Source organism: Vicugna pacos, unplaced genomic scaffold (genome assembly GCF_048564905.1).
Source record: "Vicugna pacos unplaced genomic scaffold, VicPac4 scaffold_204, whole genome shotgun sequence".
Lineage (NCBI taxonomy): Eukaryota > Metazoa > Chordata > Mammalia > Artiodactyla > Camelidae > Vicugna > Vicugna pacos.
This window is the reverse complement of record NW_027328883.1, coordinates 133,378-153,765: the sequence shown is the minus strand read 5'-3', so window position 1 is coordinate 153,765 and position 20,388 is coordinate 133,378. Positions and strand designations below refer to the sequence as shown.

Below are 20,388 nucleotides of genomic sequence, written 5' to 3'. Positions count from 1 at the left end.
CAGAAGTGGCCAAACAGATCCCGCCCCTGCTGTCAGCCCTGGGAGGGCCTGCGTGTGATGAGCACTCGTGGGGCCCTGACTTCCTGACATCCGGGTCTCGGAGGGACTGGGGTCCTGGGATGAGGGGCGGGGCCTCGGGTGGCCAGAGGGGAGACCACATGCCGCCTGAGTCAAGGTGAGGACCCCGAGGGAGAACGGAGGATTCCTGCACCCCGGGACAGTGTTGGGGCTTGGAGGCCTTGGGGCAGGGTGAGCACCGGCGGCATTTCTTGCCATCCGGGCCTCAGAGGGATTGGGGTCCTGGGATGAGGGGCGGGGCTTCGGGGGTTCCAAGGGGAGGCTGCATGCCGCCTGAGTCAAAGTGAGGACCCCGAGGGACAACGGAGGATTCCTGCACCCGGGGACAGTGTTGGACATTGGAGGCCTTGGGGCAGGGTGAGCACCGGCGGCATTTCCTGACACCCGGGTCTCCGAGGGACTGGGGTCCTGGGGTGAGGGGCGGGGCCTCGGGTGGCCAGAGGCTAGACGACATGACGCCTAAGTGACGACCCTGAGGGAGAACTGAGGGCTCCCGGAACCCGGAAAAGAGGCCATCCCACAGACAGGGAACCTTGCTAGCAGCTGTCCGGAGGCCCGAGGGCAGGACGGGCCCACGTGTCGTGTCCTGACTGCGGCACCCTGGTCTCAGAGAGACCGGGGACTTAGTGTGAGATGGGGGGTGGGGGGACCCTCAGATCTGCAGAGGAGAGAATCCAAGGTCCCACTGGGAGTGAAGCTGATGACTGTGAGCGAGCAGTGAGGACCCTGGACCCCAAAACACAGTCGGTCCTGGGAGGCCACAGGTCGGAACAAGCACAGGCGGCATTTCCTGCCATCCGGGTCTCGGAGGGACTGGGGTCCTGGGATGAGGGGCGTGGCTTCGGGGGTTCCAAGGGGAGGCTACATGCCGCCTGAGTCAAAGTGAGGACCCCGAGGGAGAACGGAGGATTCCTGCACCCCGGGACAGTGTTGGGGCTTGGAGGCCTTGGGGCAGGGTGAGCACCGGCGGCATTTCCTGCCATCCGGGCCTCAGAGGGACTGGGGTCCTGGGATGAGGGGCGGGGCCTCGGGGGTTCCAAGGGGAGGCTACATGCCGCCTGAGTCAAAGTGAGGACCCTGAAGGAGGAAGGAGGGGCCCCTGAACCCAGAAAAGTGGCCACCCCACAGAAAGGCGCCCTTGCTTTCAGCCGTCCGGCGGCCCGAGGGGAGGACAGGCCCACGTGGTTTGTCCTGACTTCCGCATCCGAGTCTCAGACAGACTGGGGACATAGTGAAAGGGCGGGGGCCTCAGGTCTGCGGAGGAGAGAATCTCAGGGCCGCCTGGGAGTGAAGGTGCCGACCGCGAGTTAGCATTCAGGGACCCTGGACCCCAGAACAGAGCCAGTCCTGGGAGACCATGGGGCGGGAGGACCTCGGGCAGCAGTTCCTGAAATGCGGGTCTCGGAAGGACTGGCGTCCCGGAATGACGGGCGGGGCCTCAGGTGGGCTGAGGGGGGAATCTCAGCTCCTGCCAGGAGTCAAGGGGAGGACCCTGAGGGAGGAGTGAGGGGACCAGAAACCCCAGAACAGAGGGGACGCAACCGATCCTGCCCCTGCTGTCAGCCCTGGGAGGCCCCCAGGCGGGATGAGCACACGTGGTGTGTCCTGACTTCCGCATCCAGGGCTCAGAGAGACCGGGGACTTACTATCAGGATGGGGCCCTCAGGTGGTTGGAGCGCAGAATCCCAGGTCCCGCTTGGAGTCACGGTGAGGACCCTGAGTTAGCGCGGAGAGGACCTCCCACCCTAGAAGAGTGGGAACCTGCCAGAGCCCAGGCCTGCTGCCAGCACGCGGGTCCAGGGCTGTGCCACAGTGTAGACCCCAGGTCTCCCCTCCTTTCTCTCCCAGGGGCTCCAGACACCGGGAGGTGAAGGCCTAGGTCTGAGACACGTGTCCTCGGGTCACAGAGCACAGGAGGCCGGCAGTGTCAGGACTGAAGGTGAGGTGTGGGCCCTGAGTGTGTGCCCGGGGGCTCCTGGAACAGAGGGGACCCCACGACGCCAACGTCCACTCCACCCACCCCCTGTCGCCCCCAAAGCCTCGGGCTGTGCCGGCTGCACCCTGAGGAGCTGCCTTACTTCCCCCGTCAGGTTCACAGACGACCGTCCACCAGGAGGAGAGCCCCTGTGAGGCCGAGGGCACCCCTGGAGAGGAGACCTGTAAGTGGCCTTTGTCAGAGCCCCCCAGGGTGGGTTTCTCAGCCCGGGCCGCTGACACTCCCTTTCTTCCCCAGGCCCGTGGGTCCCCATCTGTCACCCCTGGCCTCGCTCCTCTCAGCTGCCCGACACCACTCACCGTGCCTCCCGTTCAGATGCGTGACCTCCACCACACTGAAGCCGACTTTAAGGACCCAAGAGCGGCTGAGGATTCCATGGATGAGCAGGACATTTGGGTGGAGGAGGAGGAGGAGGACGAGGAGGAGGAGGACGAGGAGGAGGAGGAGGAAGGCGGCACATCCCCGTTGTCTCCCTCCTCCTCCTCCTGGTCGTCTTCCTACTCAGTCCTGTTCCTGGGCACTGGCGAGGAGGCGGCTGATTCTGGGACACCCAGTCCCACGCAGAGCCCTCAGGGTGTCTGCCCCTCCCCCACAGCCGTGGCAGCCCCTCCATGGAGCCAGTCGGAAGACAATGGCCTCAGAAGCCAAGGTGAGGAGGGGCCCAGCTCCGGGCAGGACCCGGCAGATGCCGAGTCCCGGCTCCAAGATGCATTACATTTAATGATGGCTGAACTGATGGGCTTCCTGCTCCACAAGTACCGCACAAAGCAGCCGACCTCAAAAGAGGAAATGCTGAATGCGGTCCTCAGAGATGACCAGGACCACTTCCCTGTGGTCTTGAGCCAAGCCTCTGAGTGTCTGCAGCTGGTCTTTGGGGTGGATGTGAAGGAGGTGGACCCCAGGGAGCACTTGTATGTCCTGGTCCCCACCCTGGGCCTCACCTACGATGGCATGCAGGACGACGGGCAGAGCATGCCCAACACTGGCCTCCTGGTGATACTTCTGGGTGTGATTGTCCTGGAGGGCGACTTTGCTCCTGAGGAGGCAGTCTGGCGAGCACTTAGCAAGATGGGGCTGTGTGCTGGGAGGGAGCACTTCATCTACGGGGAGCCCAGGGAACTCATCACCAACGTGTGGGTGCAGGAGGGGTACGTGGAGTACCGGCAGGTGGCCAACAGCGATCCCGCTCGCTACGAGTTCCTGTGGGGTCCCCGGGCCTACACGGAGACCAGCAAGCTGCAAGTCCTGGAACATTTCCTCAGGGTCAATAGAAGGGGTCCCAGTTCTTTCCCATCCCTGTCTGAAGAGCGAGTGAGTGATGAGGAAGAGGGGGCCTGAGGCAGACTTGCAGCTGGGCTCCTTCTAGGCCCCTGTCCGGCAGCTTCTCCCGCCGGGCAGGAAGTGAGGCTGACTCTTCACTGTGTGTCTGAAGAGCAAGCAGTCAGCCTTTTAGGTAGTGAGGGCCAGGGCCGGTGGGGGGGAACACGGTGTACAGCATCTCTGGGCTCCTGTTCTCTACAATGAGATGGAAATTCATCTTCATTTCCCTTAGTGATGCTTCAGATGTTATTCCTTTTAATAAATATCAATATACTTTATTTTATTATACAGTTTTTTTAAAGATTACATTTCATTTACAGTTCTGAGAAAATATTGGTTATATACCCCTTGTTGTGCACCCAATGAACCTGGTTGTGAACCTTCCTTCCACCCAATAGTTTGGACCTCCCGCTCCCTCACCCCTATATTGCCCCTCCCCCCTCCCCCCTGGTAATCACTAGTTTGTTCTCTATGAGTCTGCTTCTTTGTTATAGTCACTAGTTTGTTGTATTTTTTAGAGTCCACGTATAAACTGATATCATACAGTATTTGTCTTCCTCTGTCTGATTTATTTCACTTAGCATAATGTCCTCCAAGTCCATCCATGTTGCTGCAAACGGCAAAATTTTGTTTTTTATGGCTGACTAGTATTCCGTATGTGTGTGTGTGTGTGTGTGTGTGTGTGTTTGTGTGTATCCATTCATCTGCTGATGGACATTTAGGTTCCTTCCACATCTTGGCAATTGTAGATAACGCTGCTATGAATATTGGGTGCGTGTATCTTTTCAAATTAGTATCTTTTTTTTTTTTGAGATATATACCCAGGAATGGAATTGCTGGGTCACTTGGTGGTTCTATTTTTAGTTTTCTGAGAAACGGCATACTGTTTTCCACAATGGCCACACCAATTCACATCCGCACCAACAGTGTAGGAGGGATCCCTTTTCTCCACATCTTCGCCGACATTTGCTCTTCGCGTTCTTTTTGAAGGTAGCCATTCTGACAGATATGAGGTGATATCTCATTGTGGTTTTGGTTTGCATTTCCCAGATGATTAGTTATACTGAGCATCTTTTCACGTGCCTGCAGGCCACCTGCATTTCCTCTTTGGACAGATGTCTATTCTGTTGTTCTGCCCGTTTTTAGTTGGGTCATTTGTCTTTTTGATGTTGAATTGTATGAGCTGTTTATATATGGTGGTTATTGCTCCCTTGTCAGTTGTATCATTTGCAAATATTTTCTCCCCTTCAGTAGGTTGTTTTTTTTTATTTAGTCAGTGGATTCCTTTGCTGTGCAGAAGCTTTTAAGTATAATTTGGTCCCCGCTGTTTATTTTTCCTTTTATTTCCTTTGTTTTAGGAGATGGATCGAAAACGTTATTGCTGTAATTTACGTCAGAGAGGGTTCTGCCTATGTTTTCCTCTAGGAGTATTATAGTATCCAGTTAATGTAGATCTTTAATCTATCTTGTGTTTATTTTTGTGTATGGTGTTAGAGAATATTCTAAGTTCGTTCTTTGACAGGTAGCTGTCCAGTTTTCCCAGAACCACTTATTGAAGAGACTGTCTTTTCTCCATTCAATATCCTTGCTTCCTTTGTCGTAGATTCATTGACGGTAAGTGTGTGGGTTTACTTGTCGCCTCTTTATCCTGTTCCATTGATCTGTGTGTCTGTTTGGGGGCCAGTACCGCACTCTTTTGATTACTACAGCTCTGTAGTATAGTCTAAAGTCAGGGAGCATGATTCCTCCCGCTCTGTTCTTCATTCTCAAGATTGTTTTAGCTATTGGGGTTCTTTTCCTTTTCCGTACACTTTTTTAATTTATTGGTTCTTGTTCTGAGAAAAATGCCATTGTTATTTTGACAGGGATTGCTTTGAATCTGTAGATTGCCTTGGGTAGTACGGCCACTGGGTTGTATGGTCAACAACACTGATTCTTCCAATCCAAGAACACGGTATATCTTTCCATCTGTTGGTGTCATCTTCAGCTTCTCACATCAGTGTCTTGTAGTTATTGGAGTACAGGTCTTTGGTCTCCTTAGCTAGCTTTAGTACTAGATTTTTTTATTCTCTTTGATGTGATGGTAAATGGGATTGTTTCCTTAATTTCTCTTTCTGATGCTCCTTTGTTAGTGTATAAGATGCAACAGATTTCTGTATATTAATAATAATATTTAATAAGCTTCAGTATCTTAGTTTGTGAATGATATTGATTACGCATGTATTGGTACTTATGCAGCTCAAGACTGAGTTTTGCTATTTTGTAAAACAAATTGGGAAAGCTTCCATCATACTTCGCGATGCCAAAGTAGATAACACCGCACTGGAATAGAAATTTACTTGGAAATGTGAGAGTGATCAGCACTAAACTCGGTGGGGTCAAGAGAGAGAGAAGTAAAAGTGAAAGATAGTTAATTATTGGCTCCTTATCCCTTTTCTTCTGTCAGTCTATAAAATTATAATTATGTGTGTATAACCTGGATTTGTCTGGCTCAGTTAAGAAAGGAGGAGAAAGGCAACCTGAATCAATAGGATCCCTGCTCACCATCTCAGTTCATCCGCAGACGTACACCGAGCCTCTGCTCTCTGGAGGGCTCGGTGTTAGCAGTGGGGACACTCGGAAAAGCAGGACAGCCCACACCTAGGATAGTCTAGGAGCCGCAGTCACATCGGGAAGTTGGTGACATGTCTCCTGAGTCCCATAGGGCAAAGGAAAATAGGGCGAGGGGGTGGGGGTCCGGGAGAGAGCACCCAAGTGTAAGTGCCCAGCGCCAGGGCAGTTCAGGGCTTTGGGAAGCTGGGGTGGGGGGAGGGCGGGGCTCCTTCTGTGGGAGGTGATGGTAATGAAGCTGGGTGTTGGCGGCAGGCAGACGTGCAGACGGCACTTGTTAGTGGTGAGAGGAACGTGTCAGGTGGGAGATTGCTCTGAGAAGTCCCTCTGGGATCGTGGATACATCTCCTGGGCGAGAAGGGAAGGTGTACTTTGTTCAGGGATGCTTAGAGACCTGCTTATCCTGCCTGAGCTGCTAGAACACTCAGAATGCTCCAACTGCAGGGAGGAGTGGCGTTTAATGTGGCTCACAGTGTACTCAGTCTTGGCATATATAGTTGAAGAGGTTTGGAAACCGCCCCAAACTTGGGGTAGGATTTACTGGGGTGTGTTCTTGGAAACTGTCTGCTGGACACTTACACTGATGGGTCAGCTCCCCTCGATGGTCAGAATCCAAAGCCATAGATGAGGAATGGTCCTGGAAATCGCAGGGAGGAAACACCCACCGAGGCTGAATTCCAAACAGGGAATCCACCTCCGGCCCCCCCGACAGCCCTGGGAGAGCCCCGGGCACGGGGTCCGGATCTGACGGGCGCTGATGCCCCCTCCCTGGGGGGTGAGAGAGGTGAGGGCCTGGGTGAGGGAGGCCGGCTTCAGGTCTGCACAGGGAAGGAGCCCAGCGCTGCCAGGAGTCAAGGTGGAACCGTGTGGAGGGACACAGATCAATGGAACACGATAAATCCAGGTCGGTTCCGCTGTCAGCCCTGGGAGACCGCAGGCAGGGTGGCGGGGATCAGTGCCCCAACCCCCACCCCCGCTTCCCTCTCGGGGGTCCAGGCTGTGGAGGGGCCTGGGTCCAAGGGGAGCAAACTGAGGTGGGCAGAGGGAGGGGCCCAGGCCCAGCCTGGAGCCCAGGTGGGGAGCAGAGGGAGGGCTGAGGGACCCCCGGGGAATCCATCTCAGCCCCTGGCGTCCACGGTCCTGGGAAGCCCTGGGCTTGGTGGCCTGATGTGAGTCCACAGACTCCCCTGGGGGTCTCTGGGCAGTGAGGGCCTTGGTGTGAGGGTGTGGGCTCGGGTCAACAAGGGGGCGTCCCAGGAACCGCCAGGGCTGAAGCTGAGGACCCTGACGGAGGACAGAAGTGGCCAAACAGATCCCGCCCCTGCTGTCAGCCCTGGGAGGGCCTGCGTGTGATGAGCACTCGTGGGGCCCTGACTTCCTGACATCCGGGTCTCGGAGGGACTGGGGTCCTGGGATGAGGGGCGGGGCCTCGGGTGGCCAGAGGGGAGACCACATGCCGCCTGAGTCAAGGTGAGGACCCCGAGGGAGAACGGAGGATTCCTGCACCCCGGGACAGTGTTGGGGCTTGGAGGCCTTGGGGCAGGGTGAGCACCGGCGGCATTTCTTGCCATCCGGGCCTCAGAGGGATTGGGGTCCTGGGATGAGGGGCGGGGCTTCGGGGGTTCCAAGGGGAGGCTGCATGCCGCCTGAGTCAAAGTGAGGACCCCGAGGGACAACGGAGGATTCCTGCACCCGGGGACAGTGTTGGACATTGGAGGCCTTGGGGCAGGGTGAGCACCGGCGGCATTTCCTGACACCCGGGTCTCCGAGGGACTGGGGTCCTGGGGTGAGGGGCGGGGCCTCGGGTGGCCAGAGGCTAGACGACATGACGCCTAAGTGACGACCCTGAGGGAGAACTGAGGGCTCCCGGAACCCGGAAAAGAGGCCATCCCACAGACAGGGAACCTTGCTAGCAGCTGTCCGGAGGCCCGAGGGCAGGACGGGCCCACGTGTCGTGTCCTGACTGCGGCACCCTGGTCTCAGAGAGACCGGGGACTTAGTGTGAGATGGGGGGTGGGGGGACCCTCAGATCTGCAGAGGAGAGAATCCAAGGTCCCACTGGGAGTGAAGCTGATGACTGTGAGCGAGCAGTGAGGACCCTGGACCCCAAAACACAGTCGGTCCTGGGAGGCCACAGGTCGGAACAAGCACAGGCGGCATTTCCTGCCATCCGGGTCTCGGAGGGACTGGGGTCCTGGGATGAGGGGCGTGGCTTCGGGGGTTCCAAGGGGAGGCTACATGCCGCCTGAGTCAAAGTGAGGACCCCGAGGGAGAACGGAGGATTCCTGCACCCCGGGACAGTGTTGGGGCTTGGAGGCCTTGGGGCAGGGTGAGCACCGGCGGCATTTCCTGCCATCCGGGCCTCAGAGGGACTGGGGTCCTGGGATGAGGGGCGGGGCCTCGGGGGTTCCAAGGGGAGGCTACATGCCGCCTGAGTCAAAGTGAGGACCCTGAAGGAGGAAGGAGGGGCCCCTGAACCCAGAAAAGTGGCCACCCCACAGAAAGGCGCCCTTGCTTTCAGCCGTCCGGCGGCCCGAGGGGAGGACAGGCCCACGTGGTTTGTCCTGACTTCCGCATCCGAGTCTCAGACAGACTGGGGACATAGTGAAAGGGCGGGGGCCTCAGGTCTGCGGAGGAGAGAATCTCAGGGCCGCCTGGGAGTGAAGGTGCCGACCGCGAGTTAGCATTCAGGGACCCTGGACCCCAGAACAGAGCCAGTCCTGGGAGACCATGGGGCGGGAGGACCTCGGGCAGCAGTTCCTGAAATGCGGGTCTCGGAAGGACTGGCGTCCCGGAATGACGGGCGGGGCCTCAGGTGGGCTGAGGGGGGAATCTCAGCTCCTGCCAGGAGTCAAGGGGAGGACCCTGAGGGAGGAGTGAGGGGACCAGAAACCCCAGAACAGAGGGGACGCAACCGATCCTGCCCCTGCTGTCAGCCCTGGGAGGCCCCCAGGCGGGATGAGCACACGTGGTGTGTCCTGACTTCCGCATCCAGGGCTCAGAGAGACCGGGGACTTACTATCAGGATGGGGCCCTCAGGTGGTTGGAGCGCAGAATCCCAGGTCCCGCTTGGAGTCACGGTGAGGACCCTGAGTTAGCGCGGAGAGGACCTCCCACCCTAGAAGAGTGGGAACCTGCCAGAGCCCAGGCCTGCTGCCAGCACGCGGGTCCAGGGCTGTGCCACAGTGTAGACCCCAGGTCTCCCCTCCTTTCTCTCCCAGGGGCTCCAGACACCGGGAGGTGAAGGCCTAGGTCTGAGACACGTGTCCTCGGGTCACAGAGCACAGGAGGCCGGCAGTGTCAGGACTGAAGGTGAGGTGTGGGCCCTGAGTGTGTGCCCGGGGGCTCCTGGAACAGAGGGGACCCCACGACGCCAACGTCCACTCCACCCACCCCCTGTCGCCCCCAAAGCCTCGGGCTGTGCCGGCTGCACCCTGAGGAGCTGCCTTACTTCCCCCGTCAGGTTCACAGACGACCGTCCACCAGGAGGAGAGCCCCTGTGAGGCCGAGGGCACCCCTGGAGAGGAGACCTGTAAGTGGCCTTTGTCAGAGCCCCCCAGGGTGGGTTTCTCAGCCCGGGCCGCTGACACTCCCTTTCTTCCCCAGGCCCGTGGGTCCCCATCTGTCACCCCTGGCCTCGCTCCTCTCAGCTGCCCGACACCACTCACCGTGCCTCCCGTTCAGATGCGTGACCTCCACCACACTGAAGCCGACTTTAAGGACCCAAGAGCGGCTGAGGATTCCATGGATGAGCAGGACATTTGGGTGGAGGAGGAGGAGGAGGACGAGGAGGAGGAGGAGGAGGAAGGCGGCACATCCCCGTTGTCTCCCTCCTCCTCCTCCTGGTCGTCTTCCTACTCAGTCCTGTTCCTGGGCACTGGCGAGGAGGCGGCTGATTCTGGGACACCCAGTCCCACGCAGAGCCCTCAGGGTGTCTGCCCCTCCCCCACAGCCGTGGCAGCCCCTCCATGGAGCCAGTCGGAAGACAATGGCCTCAGAAGCCAAGGTGAGGAGGGGCCCAGCTCCGGGCAGGACCCGGCAGATGCCGAGTCCCGGCTCCAAGATGCATTACATTTAATGATGGCTGAACTGATGGGCTTCCTGCTCCACAAGTACCGCACAAAGCAGCCGACCTCAAAAGAGGAAATGCTGAATGCGGTCCTCAGAGATGACCAGGACCACTTCCCTGTGGTCTTGAGCCAAGCCTCTGAGTGTCTGCAGCTGGTCTTTGGGGTGGATGTGAAGGAGGTGGACCCCAGGGAGCACTTGTATGTCCTGGTCCCCACCCTGGGCCTCACCTACGATGGCATGCAGGACGACGGGCAGAGCATGCCCAACACTGGCCTCCTGGTGATACTTCTGGGTGTGATTGTCCTGGAGGGCGACTTTGCTCCTGAGGAGGCAGTCTGGCGAGCACTTAGCAAGATGGGGCTGTGTGCTGGGAGGGAGCACTTCATCTACGGGGAGCCCAGGGAACTCATCACCAACGTGTGGGTGCAGGAGGGGTACGTGGAGTACCGGCAGGTGGCCAACAGCGATCCCGCTCGCTACGAGTTCCTGTGGGGTCCCCGGGCCTACACGGAGACCAGCAAGCTGCAAGTCCTGGAACATTTCCTCAGGGTCAATAGAAGGGGTCCCAGTTCTTTCCCATCCCTGTCTGAAGAGCGAGTGAGTGATGAGGAAGAGGGGGCCTGAGGCAGACTTGCAGCTGGGCTCCTTCTAGGCCCCTGTCCGGCAGCTTCTCCCGCCGGGCAGGAAGTGAGGCTGACTCTTCACTGTGTGTCTGAAGAGCAAGCAGTCAGCCTTTTACGTAGTGAGGGCCAGGGCCGGTGGGGGGGAACACGGTGTACAGCATCTCTGGGCTCCTGTTCTCTACAATGATATGGAAATTCATCTTCATTTCCCTTAGTGATGCTTCAGATGTTATTCCTTTTAATAAATATCAATATACTTTATTTTATTATACAGTTTTTTTAAAGATTACATTTCATTTACAGTTCTGAGAAAATATTGGTTATATACCCCTTGTTGTGCACCCAATGAACCTGGTTGTGAACCTTCCTTCCACCCAATAGTTTGGACCTCCCGCTCCCTCACCCCTATATTGCCCCTCCCCCCTCCCCCCTGGTAATCACTAGTTTGTTCTCTATGAGTCTGCTTCTTTGTTATAGTCACTAGTTTGTTGTATTTTTTAGAGTCGACGTATAAACTGATATCATACAGTATTTGTCTTCCTCTGTCTGATTTATTTCACTTAGCATAATGTCCTCCAAGTCCATCCATGTTGCTGCAAACGGCAAAATTTTGTTTTTTATGGCTGACTAGTATTCCATATGTGTGTGTGTGTGTGTGTTTGTGTGTATCCATTCATCTGCTGATGGACATTTAGGTTCCTTCCACATCTTGGCAATTGTAGATAATGCTGCTATGAATATTGGGTGCGTGTATCTTTTCAAATTAGTATCTTTTTTTTTTTTGAGATATATACCCAGGAATGGAATTGCTGGGTCACTTGGTGGTTCTATTTTTAGTTTTCTGAGAAACGGCATACTGTTTTCCACAATGGCCACACCAATTCACATCCGCACCAACAGTGTAGGAGGGATCCCTTTTCTCCACATCTTCGCCAACATTTGCTCTTCGCGTTCTTTTTGAAGGTAGCCATTCTGACAGATATGAGGTGATATCTCATTGTGGTTTTGGTTTGCATTTCCCAGATGATTAGTTATACTGAGCATCTTTTCACGTGCCTGCAGGCCACCTGCATTTCCTCTTTGGACAGATGTCTATTCTGTTGTTCTGCCCGTTTTTAGTTGGGTCATTTGTCTTTTTGATGTTGAATTGTATGAGCTGTTTATATATGGTGGTTATTGCTCCCTTGTCAGTTGTATCATTTGCAAATATTTTCTCCCCTTCAGTAGGTTGTTTTTTTTTATTTAGTCAGTGGATTCCTTTGCTGTGCAGAAGCTTTTAAGTATAATTTGGTCCCCGCTGTTTATTTTTCCTTTTATTTCCTTTGTTTTAGGAGATGGATCGAAAACGTTATTACTGTAATTTACGTCAGAGAGGGTTCTGCCTATGTTTTCCTCTAGGAGTATTATAGTATCCAGTCTTGAATGTAGATCTTTAATCTATCTTGAGTTTATTTTTGTGTATGGTGTTAGAGAATGTTCTAAGTTCGTTCTTTGACAGGTAGCTGTCCAGTTTTCCCAGAACCACTTATTGAAGAGACTGTCTTTTCTCCATTCAATATCCTTGCTTCCTTTGTCATAGATTCATTGACGGTAAGTGTGTGGGTTTACTTGTCGCCTCTTTATCCTGTTCCATTGATCTGTGTGTCTGTTTGGGGCCAGTACCGCACTCTTTTGATTACTACAGCTCTGTAGTATAGTCTAAAGTCAGGGAGCATGATTCCTCCCACTCTGTTCTTCATTCTCAAGATTGTTTTAGCTATTGGGGTTCTTTTCTTTTTCCGTACACTTTTTTAAGTTATTGGTTCTTGTTCTGAGAAAAATGCCATTGTTATTTTGACAGGGATTGCTTTGAATCTGTAGATTGCCTTGGGTAGTACGGCCACTGGGTTGTATGGTCAACAACACTGATTCTTCCAATCCAAGAACACGGTATATCTTTCCATCTGTTGGTGTCATCTTCAGCTTCTCACATCAGTGTCTTGTAGTTATTGGAGTACAGGTCTTTGGTCTCCTTAGCTAGCTTTAGTACTAGATTTTTTTATTCTCTTTGATGTGATGGTAAATGGGATTGTTTCCTTAATTTCTCTTTCTGATGCTCCTTTGTTAGTGTATAAGATGCAACAGATTTCTGTATATTAATAATAATATTTAATAAGCTTCAGTATCTTAGTTTGTGAATGATATTGATTACGCATGTATTGGTACTTATGCAGCTCAAGACTGAGTTTTGCTATTTTGTAAAACAAATTGGGAAAGCTTCCATCGTACTTCGCGATGCCAAAGTAGATAACACCGCACTGGAATAGAAATTTACTTGGAAATGTGAGAGTGATCAGCACTAAACTCGGTGGGGTCAAGAGAGAGAGAAGTAAAAGTGAAAGATAGTTAATTATTGGCTCCTTATCCCTTTTCTTCTGTCAGTCTATAAAATTATAATTATGTGTGTATAACCTGGATTTGTCTGGCTCAGTTAAGAAAGGAGGAGAAAGGCAACCTGAATCAATAGGATCCCTGCTCACCATCTCAGTTCATCCGCAGACGTACACCGAGCCTCTGCTCTCTGGAGGGCTCGGTGTTAGCAGTGGGGACACTCGGAAAAGCAGGACAGCCCACACCTAGGATAGTCTAGGAGCCGCAGTCACATCGGGAAGTTGGTGACATGTCTCCTGAGTCCCATAGGGCAAAGGAAAATAGGGCGAGGGGGTGGGGGTCCGGGAGAGAGCACCCAAGTGTAAGTGCCCAGCGCCAGGGCAGTTCAGGGCTTTGGGAAGCTGGGGTGGGGGGAGGGCGGGGCTCCTTCTGTGGGAGGTGATGGTAATGAAGCTGGGTGTTGGCGGCAGGCAGACGTGCAGACGGCACTTGTTAGTGGTGAGAGGAACGTGTCAGGTGGGAGATTGCTCTGAGAAGTCCCTCTGGGATCGTGGATACATCTCCTGGGCGAGAAGGGAAGGTGTACTTTGTTCAGGGATGCTTAGAGACCTGCTTATCCTGCCTGAGCTGCTAGAACACTCAGAATGCTCCAACTGCAGGGAGGAGTGGCGTTTAATGTGGCTCACAGTGTACTCAGTCTTGGCATATATAGTTGAAGAGGTTTGGAAACCGCCCCAAACTTGGGGTAGGATTTACTGGGGTGTGTTCTTGGAAACTGTCTGCTGGACACTTACACTGATGGGTCAGCTCCCCTCGATGGTCAGAATCCAAAGCCATAGATGAGGAATGGTCCTGGAAATCGCAGGGAGGAAACACCCACCGAGGCTGAATTCCAAACAGGGAATCCACCTCCGGCCCCCCCGACAGCCCTGGGAGAGCCCCGGGCACGGGGTCCGGATCTGACGGGCGCTGATGCCCCCTCCCTGGGGGGTGAGAGAGGTGAGGGCCTGGGTGAGGGAGGCCGGCTTCAGGTCTGCACAGGGAAGGAGCCCAGCGCTGCCAGGAGTCAAGGTGGAACCGTGTGGAGGGACACAGATCAATGGAACACGATAAATCCAGGTCGGTTCCGCTGTCAGCCCTGGGAGACCGCAGGCAGGGTGGCGGGGATCAGTGCCCCAACCCCCACCCCCGCTTCCCTCTCGGGGGTCCAGGCTGTGGAGGGGCCTGGGTCCAAGGGGAGCAAACTGAGGTGGGCAGAGGGAGGGGCCCAGGCCCAGCCTGGAGCCCAGGTGGGGAGCAGAGGGAGGGCTGAGGGACCCCCGGGGAATCCATCTCAGCCCCTGGCGTCCACGGTCCTGGGAAGCCCTGGGCTTGGTGGCCTGATGTGAGTCCACAGACTCCCCTGGGGGTCTCTGGGCAGTGAGGGCCTTGGTGTGAGGGTGTGGGCTCGGGTCAACAAGGGGGCGTCCCAGGAACCGCCAGGGCTGAAGCTGAGGACCCTGACGGAGGACAGAAGTGGCCAAACAGATCCCGCCCCTGCTGTCAGCCCTGGGAGGGCCTGCGTGTGATGAGCACTCGTGGGGCCCTGACTTCCTGACATCCGGGTCTCGGAGGGACTGGGGTCCTGGGATGAGGGGCGGGGCCTCGGGTGGCCAGAGGGGAGACCACATGCCGCCTGAGTCAAGGTGAGGACCCCGAGGGAGAACGGAGGATTCCTGCACCCCGGGACAGTGTTGGGGCTTGGAGGCCTTGGGGCAGGGTGAGCACCGGCGGCATTTCTTGCCATCCGGGCCTCAGAGGGATTGGGGTCCTGGGATGAGGGGCGGGGCTTCGGGGGTTCCAAGGGGAGGCTGCATGCCGCCTGAGTCAAAGTGAGGACCCCGAGGGACAACGGAGGATTCCTGCACCCGGGGACAGTGTTGGACATTGGAGGCCTTGGGGCAGGGTGAGCACCGGCGGCATTTCCTGACACCCGGGTCTCCGAGGGACTGGGGTCCTGGGGTGAGGGGCGGGGCCTCGGGTGGCCAGAGGCTAGACGACATGACGCCTAAGTGACGACCCTGAGGGAGAACTGAGGGCTCCCGGAACCCGGAAAAGAGGCCATCCCACAGACAGGGAACCTTGCTAGCAGCTGTCCGGAGGCCCGAGGGCAGGACGGGCCCACGTGTTGTGTCCTGACTGCGGCACCCTGGTCTCAGAGAGACCGGGGACTTAGTGTGAGATGGGGGGTGGGGGGACCCTCAGATCTGCAGAGGAGAGAATCCAAGGTCCCACTGGGAGTGAAGCTGATGACTGTGAGCGAGCAGTGAGGACCCTGGACCCCAAAACACAGTCGGTCCTGGGAGGCCACAGGTCGGAACAAGCACAGGCGGCATTTCCTGCCATCCGGGTCTCGGAGGGACTGGGGTCCTGGGATGAGGGGCGTGGCTTCGGGGGTTCCAAGGGGAGGCTACATGCCGCCTGAGTCAAAGTGAGGACCCCGAGGGAGAACGGAGGATTCCTGCACCCCGGGACAGTGTTGGGGCTTGGAGGCCTTGGGGCAGGGTGAGCACCGGCGGCATTTCCTGCCATCCGGGCCTCAGAGGGACTGGGGTCCTGGGATGAGGGGCGGGGCCTCGGGGGTTCCAAGGGGAGGCTACATGCCGCCTGAGTCAAAGTGAGGACCCTGAAGGAGGAAGGAGGGGCCCCTGAACCCAGAAAAGTGGCCACCCCACAGAAAGGCGCCCTTGCTTTCAGCCGTCCGGCGGCCCGAGGGGAGGACAGGCCCACGTGGTTTGTCCTGACTTCCGCATCCGAGTCTCAGACAGACTGGGGACATAGTGAAAGGGCGGGGGCCTCAGGTCTGCGGAGGAGAGAATCTCAGGGCCGCCTGGGAGTGAAGGTGCCGACCGCGAGTTAGCATTCAGGGACCCTGGACCCCAGAACAGAGCCAGTCCTGGGAGACCATGGGGCGGGAGGACCTCGGGCAGCAGTTCCTGAAATGCGGGTCTCGGAAGGACTGGCGTCCCGGAATGACGGGCGGGGCCTCAGGTGGGCTGAGGGGGGAATCTCAGCTCCTGCCAGGAGTCAAGGGGAGGACCCTGAGGGAGGAGTGAGGGGACCAGAAACCCCAGAACAGAGGGGACGCAACCGATCCTGCCCCTGCTGTCAGCCCTGGGAGGCCCCCAGGCGGGATGAGCACACGTGGTGTGTCCTGACTTCCGCATCCAGGGCTCAGAGAGACCGGGGACTTACTATCAGGATGGGGCCCTCAGGTGGTTGGAGCGCAGAATCCCAGGTCCCGCTTGGAGTCACGGTGAGGACCCTGAGTTAGCGCGGAGAGGACCTCCCACCCTAGAAGAGTGGGAACCTGCCAGAGCCCAGGCCTGCTGCCAGCACGCGGGTCCAGGGCTGTGCCACAGTGTAGACCCCAGGTCTCCCCTCCTTTCTCTCCCAGGGGCTCCAGACACCGGGAGGTGAAGGCCTAGGTCTGAGACACGTGTCCTCGGGTCACAGAGCACAGGAGGCCGGCAGTGTCAGGACTGAAGGTGAGGTGTGGGCCCTGAGTGTGTGCCCGGGGGCTCCTGGAACAGAGGGGACCCCACGACGCCAACGTCCACTCCACCCACCCCCTGTCGCCCCCAAAGCCTCGGGCTGTGCCGGCTGCACCCTGAGGAGCTGCCTTACTTCCCCCGTCAGGTTCACAGACGACCGTCCACCAGGAGGAGAGCCCCTGTGAGGCCGAGGGCACCCCTGGAGAGGAGACCTGTAAGTGGCCTTTGTCAGAGCCCCCCAGGGTGGGTTTCTCAGCCCGGGCCGCTGACACTCCCTTTCTTCCCCAGGCCCGTGGGTCCCCATCTGTCACCCCTGGCCTCGCTCCTCTCAGCTGCCCGACACCACTCACCGTGCCTCCCGTTCAGATGCGTGACCTCCACCACACTGAAGCCGACTTTAAGGACCCAAGAGCGGCTGAGGATTCCATGGATGAGCAGGACATTTGGGTGGAGGAGGAGGAGGAGGACGAGGAGGAGGAGGACGAGGAGGAGGAGGAGGAGGAGGAAGGCGGCACATCCCCGTTGTCTCCCTCCTCCTCCTCCTCGTCGTCTTCCTACTCAGTCCTGTTCCTGGGCACTGGCGAGGAGGCGGCTGATTCTGGGACACCCAGTCCCACGCAGAGCCCTCAGGGTGTCTGCCCCTCCCCCACAGCCGTGGCAGCCCCTCCATGGAGCCAGTCGGAAGACAATGGCCTCAGAAGCCAAGGTGAGGAGGGGCCCAGCTCCGGGCAGGACCCGGCAGATGCCGAGTCCCGGCTCCAAGATGCATTACATTTAATGATGGCTGAACTGATGGGCTTCCTGCTCCACAAGTACCGCACAAAGCAGCCGACCTCAAAAGAGGAAATGCTGAATGCGGTCCTCAGAGATGACCAGGACCACTTCCCTGTGGTCTTGAGCCAAGCCTCTGAGTGTCTGCAGCTGGTCTTTGGGGTGGATGTGAAGGAGGTGGACCCCAGGGAGCACTTGTATGTCCTGGTCCCCACCCTGGGCCTCACCTACGATGGCATGCAGGACGACGGGCAGAGCATGCCCAACACTGGCCTCCTGGTGATACTTCTGGGTGTGATTGTCCTGGAGGGCGACTTTGCTCCTGAGGAGGCAGTCTGGCGAGCGCTTAGCAAGATGGGGCTGTGTGCTGGGAGGGAGCACTTCATCTACGGGGAGCCCAGGGAACTCATCACCAACGTGTGGGTGCAGGAGGGGTACGTGGAGTACCGGCAGGTGGCCAACAGCGATCCCGCTCGCTACGAGTTCCTGTGGGGTCCCCGGGCCTACACGGAGACCAGCAAGCTGCAAGTCCTGGAACATTTCCTCAGGGTCAATAGAAGGGGTCCCAGTTCTTTCCCATCCCTGTCTGAAGAGCGAGTGAGTGATGAGGAAGAGGGGGCCTGAGGCAGACTTGCAGCTGGGCTCCTTCTAGGCCCCTGTCCGGCAGCTTCTCCCGCCGGGCAGGAAGTGAGGCTGACTCTTCACTGTGTGTCTGAAGAGCAAGCAGTCAGCCTTTTACGTAGTGAGGGCCAGGGCCGGTGGGGGGGAACACGGTGTACAGCATCTCTGGGCTCCTGTTCTCTACAATGATATGGAAATTCATCTTCATTTCCCTTAGTGATGCTTCAGATGTTATTCCTTTTAATAAATATCAATATACTTTATTTTATTATACAGGTTTTTTAAAGATTACATTTCATTTACAGTTCTGAGAATATATTGGTTATATACCCCTTGTTGTGCACCCAATGAACCTGGTTGTGAACCTTCCTTCCACCCAATAGTTTGGACCTCCCGCTCCCTCACCCCTATATTGCCCCTCCCCCCTCCCCCCTGGTAATCACTAGTTTGTTCTCTATGAGTCTGCTTCTTTGTTATAGTCACTAGTTTGTTGTATTTTTTAGAGTCCACGTATAAACTGATATCATACAGTATTTGTCTTTCTCTGTCTGATTTATTTCACTTAGCATAATGTCCTCCAAGTCCATCCATGTTGCTGCAAACGGCAAAATTTTGTTTTTTATGGCTGACTAGTATTCCATATGTGTGTGTGTGTGTGTGTGTGTGTATCCATTCATCTGCTGATGGACATTTAGGTTCCTTCCACATCTTGGCAATTGTAGATAACGCTGCTATGAATATTGGGTGCGTGTATCTTTTCAAATTAGTATCTTTTTTTTTTTTTGAGATATATACCCAGGAATGGAATTGCTGGGTCACTTGGTGGTTCTATTTTTAGTTTTGTGAGAAACGGCATACTGTTTTCCACAATGGCCACACCAATTCACATCTGCACCAACAGTGTAGGAGGGATCCCTTTTCTCCACATCTTCGCCAACATTTGCTCTTCGCGTTCTTTTTGAAGGTAGCCATTCTGACAGGTATGAGGTGATACCTCATTGTGGTTTTGGTTTGCATTTCCCAGATGATTAGTTATACTGAGCATCTTTTCACGTGCCTGCAGGCCACCTGCATTTCCTCTTTGGACAGATGTCTATTCTGTTGTTCTGCCCGTTTTTAGTTGGGTCATTTGTCTTTTTGATGTTGAATTGTATGAGCTGTTTATATATGGTGGTTATTGCTCCCTTGTCAGTTGTATCATTTGCAAATATTTTCTCCCCTTCAGTAGGTTGTTTTTTTTTATTTAGTCAGTGGATTCCTTTGCTGTGCAGAAGCTTTTAAGTATAATTAGGTCCCCGCTGTTTATTTTTCCTTTTATTTCCTTTGTTTTAGGAGATGGATCGAAAACGTTATTGCTGTAATTTACGTCAGAGAGGGTTCTGCCTATGTTTTCCTCTAGGAGTATTATAGTATCCAGTCTTGAATGTAGATCTTTAATCTATCTTGAGTTTATTTTTGTGTATGGTGTTAGAGAATGTTCTAAGTTCGTTCTTTGACAGGTAGCTGTCCAGTTTTCCCAGAACCACTTATTGAAGAGACTGTCTTTTCTCCATTCAATATCCTTGCTTCCTTTGTCATAGATTCATTGACGGTAAGTGTGTGGGTTTACTTGTCGCCTCTTTATCCTGTTCCATTGATCTGTGTGTCTGTTTGGGGCCAGTACCGCACTCTTTTGATTACTACAGCTCTGTAGTATAGTCTAAAGTCAGGGAGCATGATTCCTCCCACTCTGTTCTTCATTCTCAAGATTGTTTTAGCTATTGGGGTTCTTTTCTTTTTCCGTACACTTTTTTAAGTTATTGGTTCTTGTTCTGAGAAAAATGCCATTGTTATTTTGACAGGGATTGCTTTGAATCTGTAGATTGCCTTGGGTAGTACGGCCACTGGGTTGTATGGTCAACAACACTGATTCTTCCAATCCAAGAACACGGTATATCTTTCCATCTGTTGGTGTCATCTTCAGCTTCTCACATCAGTGTCTTGTAGTTATTGGAGTACAGGTCTTTGGTCTCCTTAGCTAGCTTTAGTACTAGATTTTTTTATTCTCTTTGATGTGATGGTAAATGGGATTGTTTCCTTAATTTCTCTTTCTGATGCTCCTTTGTTAGTGTATAAGATGCAACAGATTTCTGTATATTAATAATAATATTTAATAAGCTTCAGTATCTTAGTTTGTGAATGATATTGATTACGCATGTATTGGTACTTATGCAGCTCAAGACTGAGTTTTGCTATTTTGTAAAACAAATTGGGAAAGCTTCCATCGTACTTCGCGATGCCAAAGTAGATAACACCGCACTGGAATAGAAATTTACTTGGAAATGTGAGAGTGATCAGCACTAAACTCGGTGGGGTCAAGAGAGAGAGAAGTAAAAGTGAAAGATAGTTAATTATT

General features: G+C 54.8%; 2 protein-coding genes across 7 annotated transcripts; both read left to right on the top strand.

Annotated features, from left to right (window-relative positions):
* The first annotated feature begins 148 nt into the window (after positions 1-148).
* LOC140695418 (melanoma-associated antigen 8-like) lies at positions 149-3,573 on the top strand. 3 transcript variants are annotated; one of them, XM_072958117.1, is made up of 4 exons: positions 149-175; positions 1,927-2,017; positions 2,169-2,237; positions 2,312-3,573. In XM_072958117.1, the coding sequence occupies exon 4, from the start codon at positions 2,390-2,392 to the stop codon at positions 3,410-3,412; it is 1,023 nt and encodes a 340-aa protein (XP_072814218.1). In that variant the 5' UTR covers positions 149-175; positions 1,927-2,017; positions 2,169-2,237; positions 2,312-2,389; the 3' UTR covers positions 3,413-3,573. The 3 variants fall into 3 exon arrangements, with proteins under 3 accessions (XP_072814218.1, XP_072814219.1, XP_072814220.1); XM_072958118.1 differs by lacking the exon at positions 149-175 and adding an exon at positions 890-1,034; XM_072958119.1 differs by lacking the exon at positions 149-175 and adding an exon at positions 1,632-1,785.
* Positions 3,574-14,726: 11,153 nt separating this feature from the next.
* On the top strand, positions 14,727-18,222 carry LOC140695423 (melanoma-associated antigen 8-like). Of its 4 annotated transcripts, none has more exons than XM_072958128.1 (4): positions 14,727-14,753; positions 16,505-16,595; positions 16,747-16,815; positions 16,890-18,222. In XM_072958128.1, exon 4 carries the CDS (start codon positions 16,968-16,970, stop codon positions 17,994-17,996), a length of 1,029 nt encoding a protein of 342 aa, XP_072814229.1. In that variant the 5' UTR covers positions 14,727-14,753; positions 16,505-16,595; positions 16,747-16,815; positions 16,890-16,967; the 3' UTR covers positions 17,997-18,222. The 4 variants fall into 4 exon arrangements, with proteins under 4 accessions (XP_072814229.1, XP_072814228.1, XP_072814227.1 ...); XM_072958127.1 differs by lacking the exon at positions 14,727-14,753 and adding an exon at positions 15,468-15,612; XM_072958126.1 differs by lacking the exon at positions 14,727-14,753 and adding an exon at positions 15,832-16,098.
* Positions 18,223-20,388: the final 2,166 nt, after the last annotated feature.